This window comes from Uloborus diversus, chromosome 1 (genome assembly GCF_026930045.1).
Source record: "Uloborus diversus isolate 005 chromosome 1, Udiv.v.3.1, whole genome shotgun sequence".
Classification (NCBI taxonomy): Eukaryota; Metazoa; Arthropoda; class Arachnida; order Araneae; family Uloboridae; genus Uloborus; species Uloborus diversus.
Window position 1 is genome coordinate 124,729,627 of NC_072731.1, and position 17,588 is coordinate 124,747,214.

Here is a 17,588-nt window from a genome sequence, read left to right on the forward strand (position 1 = left end):
GTAATTCATACCTTTAAATTTTTTTTGAAATGTAGGGAAATAATTTAAAAAATTTTTTCTTTAATGGTACATTTGCTCAGTTAACGTTTTGGTATGTCCAAAATTGCGCCTTTTAGCAAAGAAAATATTTTTTTAAGGGCATTTAAAGAGCATTTTTTCCATTTTGCGCTGTTTCAAATTCTCACTTAAAGCAGGATCATGCAAGTCGAGAAACTCAGCTACAGAGTCAAATAATTCAAAGAAACGGCGCAAACAGTTTCCTTTTGAAAGCCATCTCACAGACGTATGTCAAAGCAAGCGTTCGAATTTTTCATCATTTTCATGGCAAAGCTCTCGAAACAGGCGATTATTGAGAGAATTAGCTTTGATCTTGTTAATACTAGTAATGACTAATCGTAAGGTTTCATGTAAAACACCACTCAATTTTTTTGCAGCCAAGTGTTGACGATGAATGACACAATGGATCGTAATCACTTCTGGCACTTCTTTTTTAAGGTGTGCAAGAAACCCAATATGACGACCCGCCATGGCAGGGGCACTATCTGCTGCATTACATTTGTCAATGGAATTTCTTTTTCTTCAATAATCCTTCACCACTTTAAAAATCGACGATCCCTTTGTATCACTAATCAAAGTTCTGGCGAACAACATTTCCTCAGTTATCTCTTTCAGCTCATTAATAAACCTCACTTAAGCTAATAAAATAGCTCTGTTATCTGTCACAGTTGATTCATCAATTTGCAGTGCAAATTTACTTTGTTTCAAAACGTTTATGAGTTTGCACTCAACGGCAGCAGCCATTTCATGTATTCTCCTGGAAACTGTGTTGTTACTAAGGGGGAGAGATTGACTTATCTTTTTACTGGAGCCCTCACCAAGCAAATATTTCAACTATTTTTTTTTTGGCAGCCGGTAGAATAAGAGATTCGCAAATCGTATGAAGCTTACCACATTTTGCTATCAAAAGAGACATTTTGTAAGAAGCAAGAAGCCCTTGTCAAGATCTGTTGCTTGTCTTCTAAGTAATTCACCCACCTTTGGCCGTTTATCCGTTTTTTTTTTTTTTTTGAGGTCTTGAGAATAACTAAGAGGTTTATTTACTTTGTCACCATGTACTCTTGACAAATGCTCTTTCATTCGCGAGGGCTTCATTGCTAGGAAATGTTTTATCGCACAAAAGACAATGTGGAAACTGCACATTTTGCGATGATGTGAGAAAACCAAATTTTAAATACTCTGCTGAATACTGCCGGCACTTTTTCGAATTCATATCGAACTTCCACACTACGAAACATACACAATTAAACAGAAATTCACTAAATTAAATCAAACTATAGAAACTACGTAAGGAGGTTTATGCGCTGATTGCAAGATTCTGAATGACAACTGATAAGTAAATGCAAAAAACCATTCCTACACATATCCATCCACTTTTCAGGCGTTCAATATATACTGGCGCCAACAGTCAGACAGTGCTTACAAGATTTTTTTTCTTCCTTGTGAAAACCGCAATAAAATAAAAGATATTATTTTTCGCTTTTGGGATTTTTTTTATCCGAACAGATTTGAATGAGCTTGCCATATGCTTGCTTCGGTATTACACAACAAAGGTATTCTGAAAGATATTTCTGAATTGTGTACCAATTTGTTTTAATAAATATAGTTTTTGAAAGGTCAAGAATTTCCCATTACCAGGTATCCGAATACCGGTCGCCCCCCTATCGCCCCCTAGAAGAGTTTGATCGCCCCCAGGTTGGGAATCACTGCATTAGGTAAATAAATTACATGATTTGCAACTTTTTAAAAAATCTTTGAACAAAATATGCGTTGATCTTTTGATTTTTAAAATTCTGCCACTTACATCAAACTGGTGATTCATTTGTAGATACTGCAAAATACATTCCACATGTTTAAGAATGCATCATTTTAATTTCATTTTTTTTATTCATCGTAGATAGCTATGGTTATGAGGAAATTAATTTACAAGAATTTATTCTTGGTTATTTGTAATTAATAAAGTCTGAACTATCACAGTAAATTATTTCTTTGATTATTTATGCCAAGACCCTTTTACGTATTGTATTTTTTATATTAGTTTAAGATTTTCAAACAATATTTACTGTAGAAATCTCTACGTATGAGGAAATGAAATTACAAGATTTTACTCTTAATCAATTAATTACAAAAGTACAAATCTGAATATTAAACACTCCTCAACAATTAGTTGATAAAATTTTCATGATTTTCCTAAAATAAAATTGTTTTTCTTACAAAGAGTGTTTAAACCAAATAAACCCGGTAAACCAAAAAAATTTTTTTTTACCAACCCTGATTTTAACAGGGTTTGTACGCTCTTTCAATACTCCTTCATAAAATACTTTGATCGACAACTTAACTTCGTCACAAGGGCGAAGGTATAAGAGCGATTTTAATGTAGTAATTTGCTATATATTTATTTATTTTCACAAAGGAAGATGTGATTTACAAATTGGTTATAGAATTCATGAAAGTTGAGCGTGAAAATATTATTAGATGACTAAAACATTACTTACATTGGCTATTTTTTCTTCTTCAAGTTTTTGATTATTGCTTTTCCCTCCACAATACTCTCAGCAACAAAAGTCAGTTTGTCTAACTATTATTTAAATATTTAAAAATACATAAGTAGATGTACTACTATTTTAAGTGGGTTGTGTTAAAAAAACAATTGTTTAGTAAATCAGAGTTTTGACATTGTAAAAAGAGTTATCCATAAGTGATGTCATGCCTGTAAAAAGAGTTATCCAGAAGTGATGTCATGCCTTGAAGAGAGACAGGCTCATGAAATTGTGACAAGTGCAAGACAGAGGGTGACAAAAAATGACATCACAGTTATAATAATATGTTTAAGAAAAATATGACATGTGACAAGGGAAGGAGTAAGGTGAAGTGTGAGGAAGGGTGAAAGGGGTCAGATAAAAGAGGGAAAAAAAGACAGCATTTAAAGATATCCCAAACGTACTCCTTCAAAATCTCATTTTACTCCTCCAAAACTCCTTAATTTTGTTTCTGAAATTGAGTATGAACCCTGTTTAATTACTAATTTTGTTGAAAAAATCACTTAATTCAAATCAATTGATTAAAAAAAAATCACTTGATTTAAATCAACAAACCCTGCTTTTTAATAAAATGTAATGTGCTTCAGGGATCAATTAGTGCATTTTGCCAGTAGCCTTAGCAAGTAGATAGATGTAATTAAATCCTGATGTGTGAATAAGCATGAAAGGGGATTTTTTTTTTCTTGAAGAGCAGTATTTTGATCAGTAGCATTTATACGTTTTTATTTTGGAGGGGCCGAAAAAACCAAGATTAGTTTCCCTCCCCCACTTTTTCCTGCAATTTATTTCAATTTTTGGAGGGGGGGGGGAGGCAACAGTGCCTTGATCTCAGGGTTGGCCGAATTGGACCCAATTGGGTTGGACCCAATGGGTTTTTTTGAAAAAACCCATTTAAAAAACCTATTATTTAGCCCACTTTTGGGTTTTTTAAAATTTTCTGAGCAGTTTAAAAAAAATTAATTAATTTAAATACTTTCACAATTTAAACTTCTTTTTTATTTGTTCTTCACCACAGGCAATGAACACAAAAAATGAATTTTGAGCTTTAATAGTATTTCTTTTTTTTAACTCTTAACGGCATTAAAAATATACTTCAAAGATTTTAAATAAATGTACTTAACTTTTTTCTTTTACTGGTCAATAAATAACTCAAATTATCTTGACCAAGTCCTGTCACGTCTATTTTCTCAATATTTGTAGATTGTACAGAGGAAACTAATCTAGTTAAAAGGCTTTCATGTAAATTATTTTCTGCTAACCAACACGTCACAAATCTCGAATAAACACAAGGTAATTTTTTTAGAAATAAACAGATTTTTCAAACGGTCGACAGAAAACAGAACAGGTACAGTATTTTCATTATTTTACAAAAAAGTTTAATATTTCTTACCCTGTACACAGAAATAGAAAAACAAGCAACATAAAATTCAAAGAAATGTCTTGCTTAAGCTGGAATTCAGTAAAAAGGGATTTAAACTAATTGAGGTTCTACATTAGTTTTGCATAACAAAATGAAACACTATAAAGTAAAATGCAAAAAAAAAATGTAGTAATTAAAAACGAACAATAGATTTTATAACTCCAGAAGTAACTTTGCCTTAACTGTTGGTAATAATGAAAATTAAAAAAAATCTGAAACTTTAACATTCTTGGGTTTTTTCGTCTTTTATACTTTTCTTCAGAAAACTCTGAATTTTAACTAGTTTTCCAGCTTTTTACCCGAAGGTAATTTTTGCACTTTGTCCATATACTTATGCTACAATATGCTACAAGTACATTTTCCCTAAAAAAACCCAAATTTCTTTTAAAAAACCCAACTTTAGTTGGTTTTTTTTTGGGTTTTATTTAAAAAAACCCTGGGTCCATGGGCTTTTTAAAAAAAACCCGGCTTTTTGCCAACCCTGCTTGATCTTCTCTTTTTTTTTGAGGTGGGGCAAGGTCACTAGTGATGTGGATCGGGTAAATACCCAGCGGGTAGGTAAATATTTTTTGGGTATTTACCCAAGGCCTGGGTAAATACCCAAAAACTGGGTATTTTACAAAAAAGTGAATCTTTTTTTTTTAAATCTAAATATGAAATAACTGGTAAAACTGATACATACATATGTATTACACAATTTATGGTATTTTTTATTGAAAGACTTGATGAAATTATGAAAGAAACATATTGTGAACCAAAGAATCTTTCTTTTCAATGTCATGATTGGAGAAGTATAAGCAATTCAGTGATGAACTACAGGATTTCAAAATCACAATCTAGTTTAGTCATATCGCCAAGTGATAACATGGCAAATATAGAAACTGTTTTCACATTAATAAGCAAAAAACAAAATATTGTTTTCTGTTGCCTTGCTCATTTACATTTGCTCCCCGGTACTTCATGATGAAAATTTATTCAAACTATTTTTATTGACATTTCATTACATTTTGATGTCATGCAGGGATATATTACTGGGTTATAAAAGATTAGGACCTTAAAAAATTAATGCTTACTTTTTTTGTAACCAGTTAAGCTTTTTACTTTTTGTAGAATGACTTTTCATATCTGAAATTAGGCTATCAACATTGATTAGGCATATTTAACACATTTAATGTGAATATCAGATTGCTACGTTGTTTCACACAATAATTCTTTAAATATGTGATCAAAGTACAATTTTTGGGCAAAAATTTATAGTTTTGTATATGGTTGGTTACATATATACATAGTGGAATACATACCGAAAAGTATTTTAGTTGAATATAATTTTTTGAAATAAATACCCGGGTAAATACCCATTTTGGGTATTTACCCCTAAAAATAAATACCCGGGTATTTCACATCACCAACTGCCACCCAATAGCACAACTAGTTTTAGGAGGGCACTCTTAAACTCGCTTCTGATAAGGGGGGGGGGGGTTCCTGGTGTTCTGCCCCAGAATTTTTTTTTAAATTGTAGTCCTAAGAACGCAGTTTTAGATGGTCTTTTGATGCTATGGGGGGGGGGGGGGGCTATATTTGTTGACATTAAGGTAATGAGAGGAATCGGATTTTGAAGACTTCATTTTTAGACCAACTAGGAAAAAGTAAAAAAAAAGGGGTGGGGGGGGTCGGAGGATGAAAGAAATAGGAGGGGTTGGAGGTAATAACCTGATCATCAACTTTTGATTTTTTTTTTTTTAATTTTATGGTCTTTTCAAAAGCAATTCAGATTTTTTCCCCATCTTATGCAATCTTTGGAAGACTGGCCCCCTGATATGATGTTCTAGCATCAATTTACCCTGCACTACACAAGGAAATATGATCATATCAATGAAATTTTATTTAAAATATTTGAAGAAAAAGAAACATTTTACAGCAGAAAGAATGTTACCTAATGTAAACAAAGTTCTGCTTTCAGACTACAGCTCTGACTTGCGGGCAAGTCGGCGCCTGTGATCTTTTCAGTGTTATGCGACAGTCTTGTGAGACACATAGTGAGTTCAGCCTTTGTTATAAAAAAAACCAAAAGGTTTTTTTTCTCTAAAAAATAAAAATATCAGCGCGCTCAAAATGTCCCTAGCGAAAACAAGGGATCTTCGGCGGAAGGCTGCCCATTCGCGCCCTGTGACGTAGGCTCGTGACGTTTCAGAAGAGCGCACTTTTGCGCGTGGATTCTTAAAAAATCATTAAAAATCAACCACGGTGTTTTAAAATTCGGCGATGGTGAATTTTTTAGTTTTGAGGGTCAATTAACAATATCCAATACAACTTCCCTATGACACTTCCAATTAACTTTTACAAAAGGTTAAGTGAGTGATCAAGGAAACGGAAACAATAAAAACATGTTTCACATAAACGCACGAAAGTGCGATTATCACACGGTCTACAGATGAAACATCCTTTTGTAAATCTTCCTGTACTTTTAACCATTGATATTTAATTAATTCGTGATTTTGAAGCTTAAATTTCAATGGATTTTGTTACTGTGTGTATCATAGATAAATAAATGCGCATTTAAAATAATGGTAGCGATCAAAAAGTTAAATTGAAAATTCTTAAATGAACTACTTTTTTTATCATTTTCAAGAAGTACTACCGAAAATGCTGGTTTTAACCTCAGCAAATACCGGTATGCGGTATTTTAATCACTAGCGACAACCCTTCGACTTTGTCCATCATTGTACGAAATCGGTCTGTTCCTCCAATTCGGTCCGCGAAATGGCAATGATGGAGAGAGAGAGAGCAAAGATGTGCCTTGTGCCTGTACGAATTGAAGGAAAAGAGATTCCGAGAAATCCCCCAATGCCAGGAGCAATGTACGTGACCTCCACCAGGAACCACCCCGATAAGGACTCAAGGGGAGGGGAAGTAGAGATCTCTCTCTTGGTATTTGACCCGAGGGACACCATCACATGCCGGAGCGTCGGCGGCTCATTTTCGCTCGCCATTTGGCCAAATCTCCGGCGCTTTTTTCCTCCACTGTTGTTCGGTGACGTAGTGGGAGTGGTGTGAAATACGCAATTTTTTTTCACTATCTCATTGCGTAGCGAGAACAGGATGGAACGTATGCAGAGTTGAGCGATTTTAATCAACCCAATTCAAATCGTGATTAAAATCAGTTTAAATAATCATTGATTAAATTCATGATTTTTAAAGATAAAATTTTGAACTTTTTAAGGATTGAAATTTTAAAAGTTCTGAAAAATCAATTTGAGTTGCATGAAGTTCACGGTATTTGCAACTAGGCGCTGCAGCCACTGTCCGAATGGGGGATGAAAAATGCAAAAGAAATGCCGTAACGTATAGCTTGCTTTGACGCGAAGTGAATGGCAGTAATTTTTTATCGTGTTTAGGGGAAACTTTCTTTTTCCTTTCTTCTGAAAATTCATTTCACCACAAACTGTCTGGAGCCTGTAATTTAATCCAAAGAAAACACGTGGAATGGAATGTTTTACCTTTTTCTTTAGTACTGTTAATCACCGCAAGGTAGCGTATTCGAGCTCTGGAGTTGTGAATTGCCACAAACAAACAGCTATAAATTATAAACGATCTTTCCAAAAGGAAAAAGAATGATTTATATTGTTGTTGTATGAAGGAAATTGAAACTGCAGAAAAATGTAAAAAAATATAGATACAATAACAATACAATTAAAAAGGGAAGAACTTGCAAAGGATAAATGAAGCAAGATTTTCTTTCAATTAAATTAAGAAGAATACATTTTTCGATATTTCTCTCTGTGTTTGAAGTTAAGATATTTTTCATTTGAAAATAAACTTATCATACAATCCTTTCCAACTTCCGTTTTACCAATACAGTAAAACGTAATATGTGCATATTAATAAGACAAGAATTCTAAACAGAAACAAACAAACAAACAAAAAAAAGTCTGCTTTTCAGTTTTTGATCATTTACATTTAAAATTTAAAAGTCAAGAGCAAGTGTTTTTCTTTCTTTTTTTTTAAATCATGCATTTTGTTTAAGGGTTCTATAACCCCCCCCCCCCCCCCCGACAAACAAAGGAAGGGGGTTATAAGTTTGACGTATCTTTGTGTCTGTGGCACTTTAGCACTTAAACGGATGGACCAAATTTGAAAAAAAAAAATGTTTGAAAGGAGAGTTGATCGAGAATGTTCAAAGTTTCGGCATTTCACCATAGCACCTATTCCCTTTGCCATATATCACACTTTTTCATAAACGTTCTTATCAAAAAAAAAAAAAGCTTGATGTCCCTTTCTCCCCATTGTATGTTCCTCTTGTCATTTATTTCCTCCGCCTTGTCATGAACAGTTACAATTTAATGAACCCCACCTTAAAGAGGGACTTCATTCGTAGTCAGTTCCTTGCAAATAGACATTTCTGTACTCGTTTTTTACGAATGCAAAAGAAAAATATTTCTCTTCCTGGCCTTGGTGCCAAAATGGATCAAGTTCGCCAATTTCACAATTATGGAAGTCGTTCTGAATGAAATGATGCCGCAAAACTCCCTTAATACGTAACACTTCATACAAACAATGTTTTTTGTAAAAGTAGGCATGATCTTGCCGTTAAATATAAAATTTCCAACAGTCAAATGAACGAACACTACTCATGACAACATATAATTTGTCCATGCAAAAGCACTGGACGTCGTACTAATATGCCAATTTTATCAAAAGTTTCACCATGCAGGTATTATTGGAAGCTGGAACTGAAAGTCGTCCCTCACTCCGTAAAATAATATATTTAAATATTTGAATCACGAAAACATAATCAAAATGAAAATATTTTAAATTCCCGTAGTTACCCAAAAAGCCTCAATAATAAAAACAAATGCAAATATTTCATTTCTTTATGCTCAAGTGAGAATTGGCAACACCATAATATTATCCAGCAATTTCTTCAGGGTAACTATATGTCGCGTGAAAAAGCTAATAGAAATGAATTTTCACTAACTTTTAGTTGCTTCTAGCGCTGTTTCTAGCCAACAGAGTGGTTTCGATTTTTGGGCGGTAAAACTGAGTAAAACGTGTTTCAAAGCATTTTTCACGAGCTTTCCAACCATATCAAGCTCGAAGCATTAAAATGCATTTTTTGTGTTGAAAAAGCAATTTAAAAAATGAATTAAAACTCAATGTTTCACGCTTCCAACAATGAATTTCAACAATGAAAAAGAGATAAAATTTTTGAGTTTGGTTAACTAAAAAACGCTTATAACTTTTTTTCTAGGGGATTTAGGTTATTGAACCTTGGGCACGTGACAATTTTTTTGTTAGGAGTGTATTTTAAAGACCTTTCCAACCATATCAAATTCAAAAAATTGAACAATCCGTTCTTGTAGAAAGAGCCATTTAGGATGAAAATGCGTTTTTTATTAATATCCCAGTTAATTAGCGTTCGATTTCAAAAAATTTTATTGATAACACTAAAACTTAGCAATAGCTACCGAACAAAAAAGGAATGAAGGAAATCGGTTCACAAACAGAGGAGAAATCGGCACCGAAAGAAAACGGCTTGCCTATTAATATAAAGTTATTGTCTTAACTTCTAATTCAAATAAACTATGAGAGGCACTGCAATTTCTCTGTGCAACTAAAGGGTTTTCTTTCAAGTTATGTGCTTTGGCATGTGGATACAGCAGTTTCTTTACATATATAAATGACATTTTATATTTGAGTCTCAAATATCTTTCTTTTTATTTTATATATTTTTTAAATGCCCTAATTGGCTGCGGAACTCATGAAAGAAAAACAGGGTGCAACTTATTGCAGTAGTGAGTTTGACAATTACCATTAAATGCATTATAACTAGATGTTGATTTTCACTTGCTACAAATGAACTGATCGAAGTATTTCATTTTTATTTAAAATGTTTCACATCATACTGTTAATTTTTAACCTTCGGCATTTTTATCTCAAATCTGTCAATTCATTAAAATGAAGTGGATGTAGAGACGTACCAAATAGTGCTTTGGCCGAGTATGTTTTAAGGAGAATCACAAACACACATGTGATGAATTTTGAACTCATTGGAATAGTAGTATAGACCTCCTTGGCCAGAAAAAAGATTTTAAAACGAAATTCCAGGTGAAATTTAACTAGGCATTATTTAAAAAATTTAGTTTGTGTCAAAAATTTTACAAAAAAGTTATTTTAAAAATGAACAATAAACAAAAAGGTGTGATCATCTACTACAGTTCTATTCCGATAAACAAAAATAATTTATAAAGCAAATAAAACAACGTTAAAAGCACAAATGGGCAGGAACACTGCAGTCACATGTTTCTGCGTTACAAAAACGTCTTTTTCAGTGCATAAAATGTGAGCTCATGACTGTAAAGACATTTGACAAAATAATCTGACTTTTACATGAAATACACCACCAGCTCAGCCATTTCCAGCCGAGGACTGCAGTTTTGTGCTTATTAGCACTCATCAGCCCAGCGAGTGCTAATAAGCACGAAACTGCAGTCCTCGGCTGTTAATGACTGAGCTGGTGGTGTATTTCTGCTTTAGCCCTGGCTAATGGGCGGTAATTTACTGAATCTGACTTTTGTTCGATGTCTTTAAATCCTTAATCTCGCATTTTATGCAATATTTTCGATTATTAAAATATTTTAATAGCATTTTTTTCTCCTAAGTGTTTGTATACCCGAAGTCACAACCTTTTTCTTAGTCTTAAAAAATGACTTACTTTTACTTCTCTGTATTGTTATTATTATGCCAAAAATTTGAATCTGCAACACCAAGGTTTTAAAAATTCGCAGTCTTAAGTTTTCAATTTGATTAGGAATACATTGCAATATGATTGAAAGGGTTTTTTTGTTATGAGTCTGTAAATATTCATCTTAGGATCACTTAGAATATTCCTGACTAAGGGTAAGTTGTCCTACACTAATATGTAATACAGAAAAAGTAATTGCACCCAAATACACACCCATATTTAACTTTTACTCTGATGAGATTTTGTAAGTTTTTTTAAATTTATATAGAATACAGTCTTATTTTATGAATATAGCAGTTGCAATTGATTGCAGTGTATTATGTGCTTGCACTTTTTATCAACTGTAAAATCTGTCTTGAACGATATTCAAGTTTTTAGAACTACTTGGTATCGGCCGAGTATCTGATCAAAATTTGGCTGAGTACCGAGTAGTTACTGAGTACTCGGTACGTTTCTAGATAAAAGGATAAAGAGTGGCTGTATTGTTATTATTTCTTTATCATTTTCTGTATTCATTGACAATCATTTAACAATTCTTCATTTTCTTTGCAGACAGCTTGCAGTGGAAAAGCTTTTGCAATATCTCTCTCTGGTGGATAAAAGTGAAGAAAAAATTGATAAAACTTTACCTATTTTTTGCAGTTTAAGTGAAGATAAAGGTAAATTTAATCAATAATTAATGAAATCTTTTTTCTGTCTTTGTGTGCATAAATGTTGTGGTAAATGTGATGAAAACTGATGATTGTATTTAATTACTGATGATAATGCATAAAAGGTTAAGACTAAAAAATTTTATAGGTGGCCACTAGAACCAAAAAACTTAGTGGCTACCATTGTCACGAGTTTTTAAGTACGAGGGGAGGGGGGGGAGGCTTTGCTAGTTTCATAAAAATATATAAATATAAGACCTTTGCACATTCTAAATGAGAATTATTTTTTTATTTACGTAAACAAGATTTTTAAAAGTTAAGCAAATGTAAATTTTTACAAAGAAATAGATAAAAAAAGTTGGCAAGAGACGACATTTTAGTTTTGATAAAAATAGTTTAGCTTATAGCATATTAGCCTCCAAAGTAATGAGGATAAGATGAAATTTCACTTTTTAAGTAACAAATATTTACGCACATTTTGCATTATTTTCAATAATTTGCATTGCAATTAAGATGTCCAAATGTAAGGGATAACTAAAATACCTCTAACTCATCAAACTTAAGTTGTTATCTGATTCTTAAATGAGGTTTATCTGGATTATATGACTTATATTCGCAGTTTACATCAGTTCTGATTGAAACTTGGCAGAGAGGTAGTTTTGCACTCGAGAAGGGTCCTGGTTTCGATTATGAAAAAGTACAAAGCTGCTCCAATTTTAGGACCTCAAAATGGCTCTTTCTATCCGAAATAATTATACGATTTTCTCAATTTAGCCTCAAAAGCAGGCTGAAAATTCCATTTAGAAGATTTTCTTCCATTGGATTTGAAACCACCAAGGTCCTAAAATCACTAGGAGAAAAGTTTTAAGCATAGTTTAAGTAAGGAAAATTTAAATTAGAAGTTTATCGTCTGCCACAAGCTCAGTTTTAATTAGCATGAATAAAATCATTGAGAAGAAAGATCTGTTGCCATTTTTTCTCAAGTGTGAACAAATAAAATTCTTGCTTTTGCTTTAATCAAAGTTTAAGTATAGTATTAAAAATGGAGACTTGAACTTTTCACTTTAATCTAATGCTGTTAACATTGTTTTAGAATTCTTAATGCTGAGGTGGATTTTGAAAAACTGATGTTGTTATTCTAATAGAAACTGTTAGAGAACTTATTCAAAGAGGAAATTTTTTGAAGCTATTTTTCCTATTCTGATGGTGATTTAAAGAGATGAGTTGATGTTATTTTAAAATTTTTTATTTCACCAATGCAATTTTCTGAACTTGTGTTCAATATGCAACATTGCAAAAAATTGCTTCCGTTTTTGGGATTTCAATTCTTTTGCATCTTGTAAATATTTTGATGTTTTTTAACTGAAAGATATTTTGACATATAGTACCTTACATTAGTTTATTTTTTGTTTAATTTCATTAATTAATTTGGAAACCATTACAACATTGAACTTGCTCGGATTTTGGCGAAAATATTTTGACTAATCAAATGTTATTTTCGCATATGCTACCCTAGATTAGTATTTTTTTGTTCCATTTTAATAAAAAAAAAAACATTTATTTTATGGGAAACATGCCAACGTTGAACTAACTCAGACTTGGCGGAAAATTGCTCCTTGAGTTTGAAATTTCAATCCTTTTGCATCCTGCAAATATTTAAATATTTTGGCTAATCAAATGCTATTTTCGCATATGCTACCTTAGATTAGTATTTTTTGGTCAATTTTAATTAAAAAAAATTATTTTATGAGAAACATGCCAACGTTGAACGAACTCAAACTTCGAAAAAAATTGCTTCTTGTGTTTGAAATTTCAATCTTTTTGCGTCTTGCAAATCTTTAAATATATCAACTAATCGGATATTATTTTCATATATGCTACCTTAGATTAGCGTATTTTATGTTTAATTTTAGTTCAGTATAAATTTATTTTATGGGAAACATGACAACATTGAACTTAATTCCCGAAAATTTGCTTCCCTTGTTTGAGATTTCAATCCTTTTGCATCAAGTAAATATTTTTATATGTTTGGCAACTAGAAGTTATTTTGACTCATGCTACATTGGATTAGCTAATTTTATTTTTTAATTTGATAACTAAAGAATTAATTACTTTGGTCTTGTTTAATTTTATGGTTATTTATTTTTGCAATTTTTAATTTAATTATCTTTAGCTTATTTTCGGTCATAACAGATTTTTTGAAAAAAATTTTAAATTTAAGCATTTGAGCACCTATTAAATTATTTTAAAGTTTGTATTTTAAATATGAAATTGAATGTATAAGTACATGTGTTTTCTTTATGTCTGCTAAAATAACTAAGGTGTAAGCAGGGATGGTTGTGTTATGATTATTCACTGGAAATTTAGTAGTGTGTGTTTATGCTTTTACCTCTCTATGTCTCCAATTTTCCCCTTTACCTCAAATGTTCAAAATTACTACTTAAGTAAGGTTGTGGGTACTTCGAACAGCTTACTGAAAGAGGCTGTAGTCAGCAAAGTGGTAGATAGCTTAAGGAGGGTCATTGATCTTCATTTAAATCTAATATCTATATATCTATATTTAAATCGACTAGGACCAGCGTAACATGAAATACACCGCCAGCTCAGTCATTTCCAGCCGAGGACTGCAGTTTCGTGCTAATTAGCACTCATCAGCCCGGCATAGGAAAGTGACTGAGCTGGAGATGGAGAGGTTTTCCATCTCCAGCTCAGTCACTTTCCTATGCCGGGCTGATGAGTGCTAATTAGCACGAAACTGCAATCCTCGGCTGGAAATGACTGAGCTGGCGGTGTATTTCATGTAATTCTACTTTAGCCCTGGCTATTGGGCGGTAATTTAGTGAATAGGACCAGCGTAGTTTGACCCAGTGCCTTTTGCTGGTTATCAACAGGTACTGGGCCTCGTATTTCTATACAGAATATTTTGACTTAATGAACTATTTTTTTTCTATCATAAGAAATGAATTATATGCGTATCGAAAGTTATTTTTGTACATATGTATATTCAAGTAATAGGGGTCTTAGTTTAAAAATTACTCCCCCCCCCCCTCATCCCGATTTTCTCTTTGAAACTTTCTGGTAATTCTTTATGAACTCACAAATTACAATCATCCCTGAATATTATTGCCTTCCTAAATTTAAATTCTAATTTCAACAATAACCCATTTTTTTCCTAAAATAAAACTAATTTTGTCATAATATGTCAACTTCTTGTGATTCTCTTCAATTTCGAAATATGGCTCTATGAATCTGAACTTGCACATTTCTTGACTATCACAAGTTATACAGTGAAAGCTGAATAGGTTCAGTTTACATTCAGAGTATTTATCACTTCTGAAGCAGCTTTTGTATATTTTGAGGTGTAGAGACTGGACTGTGGACTCTTATAAACTTTTCTTATTTACTAATTTTTAAATTTACTCGAGGATAGTTGAAATGCCTTATACTATTTGCTGGACAGCTAATACATACAAATGATTTGCAATGATCGAACCTCTAATATTTTGGAACTTAATAGTGCAACCTGAAATTACTTTCTGGGTGGTGTTTTGTCCCAACCACCCTTATATCGTAATAAACCACCATATTAATATTGGAAATAAGCATTGAAACCGGGGGGGGGGGGGATTGACTTTAAAAACTCCTCTCTGGCAATGCCATTGAATTGGGTATTTCGGTTTCTTCCCATAAAAGTTAAAACACTTCATGAAAGGGTTTTTTTTTTTCATATTAATTTGCTGATTCTAGAAAATATACATCTTTGAATGTGGAGATTGCAAAATTAAATCTCTTGGAATCTGCTTCTCTTTATGACCAAACTTTTCAGACATTTTCAGAAAACTTTCGACACAGTAGATTTTTCATCAAAGTGTCTCTTGTTGTAGAAAAAGCAATTTTCTTTTCCTATACTTTTTTGTATTATTGCCTTATTTCTATGTGTTAGCAGTAAATGAAATCTGCATACAATATTTTTAGTACAAATTTATGGTATTGCCTTGAAAAAAAAGTTTTTTTTGACTTGAAAAGTGCTTGAATTTTTTTCTCCCTGAAGGGTATGAACCCTAGTTTCTTCTACAAAAACAATTATTTTTGCACTAATTAATCATATCTTAGGATTAATAATGTAGCAACTACAGACAGAGGCAATGTGTAGCTTAGAATGTATCATCAAAAACAATAAATAATGAATCTAACTTTTATTTCCTTATTGTTGTTAGCAATGTTTTCGAAGCAATGCAAATTTTTTTCAAAGACTGCAAATTTGATCTGGATTAGTGAGGTTCTACTGTACAAAGACTGAGGTAGCAAAAAATCAATTGAATAAATGGTGCCTATTTTCTTCTTTCTCCACTCTTACATCTTTAATGTTGGAATATGCACTAAACTTCTGTTTGATTATTTTTATGAAACATACAAACTATCCATGGCTTTATTTGCAACTTTTTACTTGTTTTCAATTAATTATTTTTCTTTTAATGAGTTAACTTTGTAGGGTAGTTCTCAAAAGGTGGGAACAAAAACGTTACTTCTGAGCCATTTTTAAAATTTTGAAATTTGACATCAGTTTTGCTTTTGTTGCATAGTATGTACACCCAGAACATCATATACAAACATAAAAAGACAGCGGGTATTTATAAAAATTAATAAATAGCAAATTTAATGATTGGTCTGTAGATAACAGATTTTGGACATCATCATAAAGAATGTTTCAGTTTTTGACCTTTCCCCAAAGAACATTTTATCTATTTTTAAATTCTGCAATGAAAAATAGAGCAATACAGTAAAACCTGTAAAGTTGACCACCTGTCTATATTGACCGCTTTTGTCAGGAACGGAATTAGCCCTATCTCATATAATGAAGGAAAACCTCTGTAACTTGACCACCTCTCTATCTTGACCACCTGTCGATCTTGACCACTAATGTACGCCAAATTTGGTCTGGAGTATTGTAAAAAACCATTTGGGTAAGTTGACCACTTGGTTTATTTTTTTAAACTTTCTCCAGCATATTATTTTATTTTATTATTTATTTATTATATAAATAATAATAAAACAGTGAAACCTGTGTAAGTTGGCCACTTGCGGTGCACTACTTTAGTGGTCAACTTAAACAGGTGGTCAACTTATAGAGGTTGATTTATAGCTCAAACGATTGTTTTTGAAAATGCTGTGTACAGATTTTGGTACCGAATTAACTTTGAGTACTTCAAATGTTTTAATGCTTGTAGCTCGCTGAACTATCTCTATGAAAAAAGTGTCATTTTATAGGATTTTGTCTGCTTTTTTCAAATATGTATTTATTTTGTGTGTAGAATTTCCAAGAATTTCATTAATCAGTCTACATCTCAGCAATTAGTTTTTTTTTGCCCCTTTTTTTTATCTATTCGGTTACGGTTACAAATTGCAGAGGATAATGGATGGTTCTATGCTTCACTTGGGCTCTTCTAACATCCCCTTTTGTTTGGTAGATTAGGTCAAATTCACCCTTTATACATGTGTGTACATATGTATAAAGAGTGATAAAAATTCAATATGCACACATTAACTGTAAGTTATGGATAATGCCGTTAGAGTGCGCGACGGGTAATTGAATCAGCCACTTTAATGAATCAATTCCTCAAAAACAAAATGAAATCCAGTTTTAGCATTAAAAAATTGCAAGATATTTGAATCAAACAAGCCACCTTAATGAATCAATCGTATGAGACGACTATTTCCCTCAAACATGATGCATTAGCGCAGTCTTTTTTTCTTTGCCTTTATTTAGTAAAATAAGTTTTTTTCCTGTAAATAGTGAAAAGAAGGGGAGACAGTATTGCACACTTTTTGTAACGATTGTCTCATGATAAGTCCAACAAAACCAGTGCGACAAGAGAGACATGGAGTCGATGGGACTTTTCATCGTTAGTGTTAGCATTGAAAGAATGAAGTACCAATACCGAGGACTATAGGTAGATTTATGACATTGAAAAAAGAAATGTCCAAATTAATTATTACCTAGTTTTAGTAATAAAAGATGCATTTTTCGAAGCACGTAAGTTAAAATCTGAATTTTGTAATTGCTTTTTCATATTGTTTTGTGATTAAATTCTTTAAATAATCAGACAATGGATATTTTGAGTGCTCGGTATGTCTCTAATAATATCTTGTTAGACCAAAAATTCAATTAAGTTCTGTGA

At 32.3% G+C, this 17,588-nt stretch overlaps 1 protein-coding gene across 1 annotated transcript in view; it reads left to right on the top strand.

Annotated features, from left to right (window-relative positions):
• The window catches only part of LOC129234764 (serine/threonine-protein phosphatase 4 regulatory subunit 1-like), a 340,839-nt gene that overhangs the window by 172,086 nt on the left and 151,165 nt on the right, over positions 1–17,588 (top strand). The window contains exon 4 of the mRNA XM_054868742.1: positions 11,312–11,418. Within this exon, the coding sequence (XP_054724717.1) occupies positions 11,312–11,418 (107 nt within the window). The remainder of the gene's footprint in view (positions 1–11,311; positions 11,419–17,588) is intronic.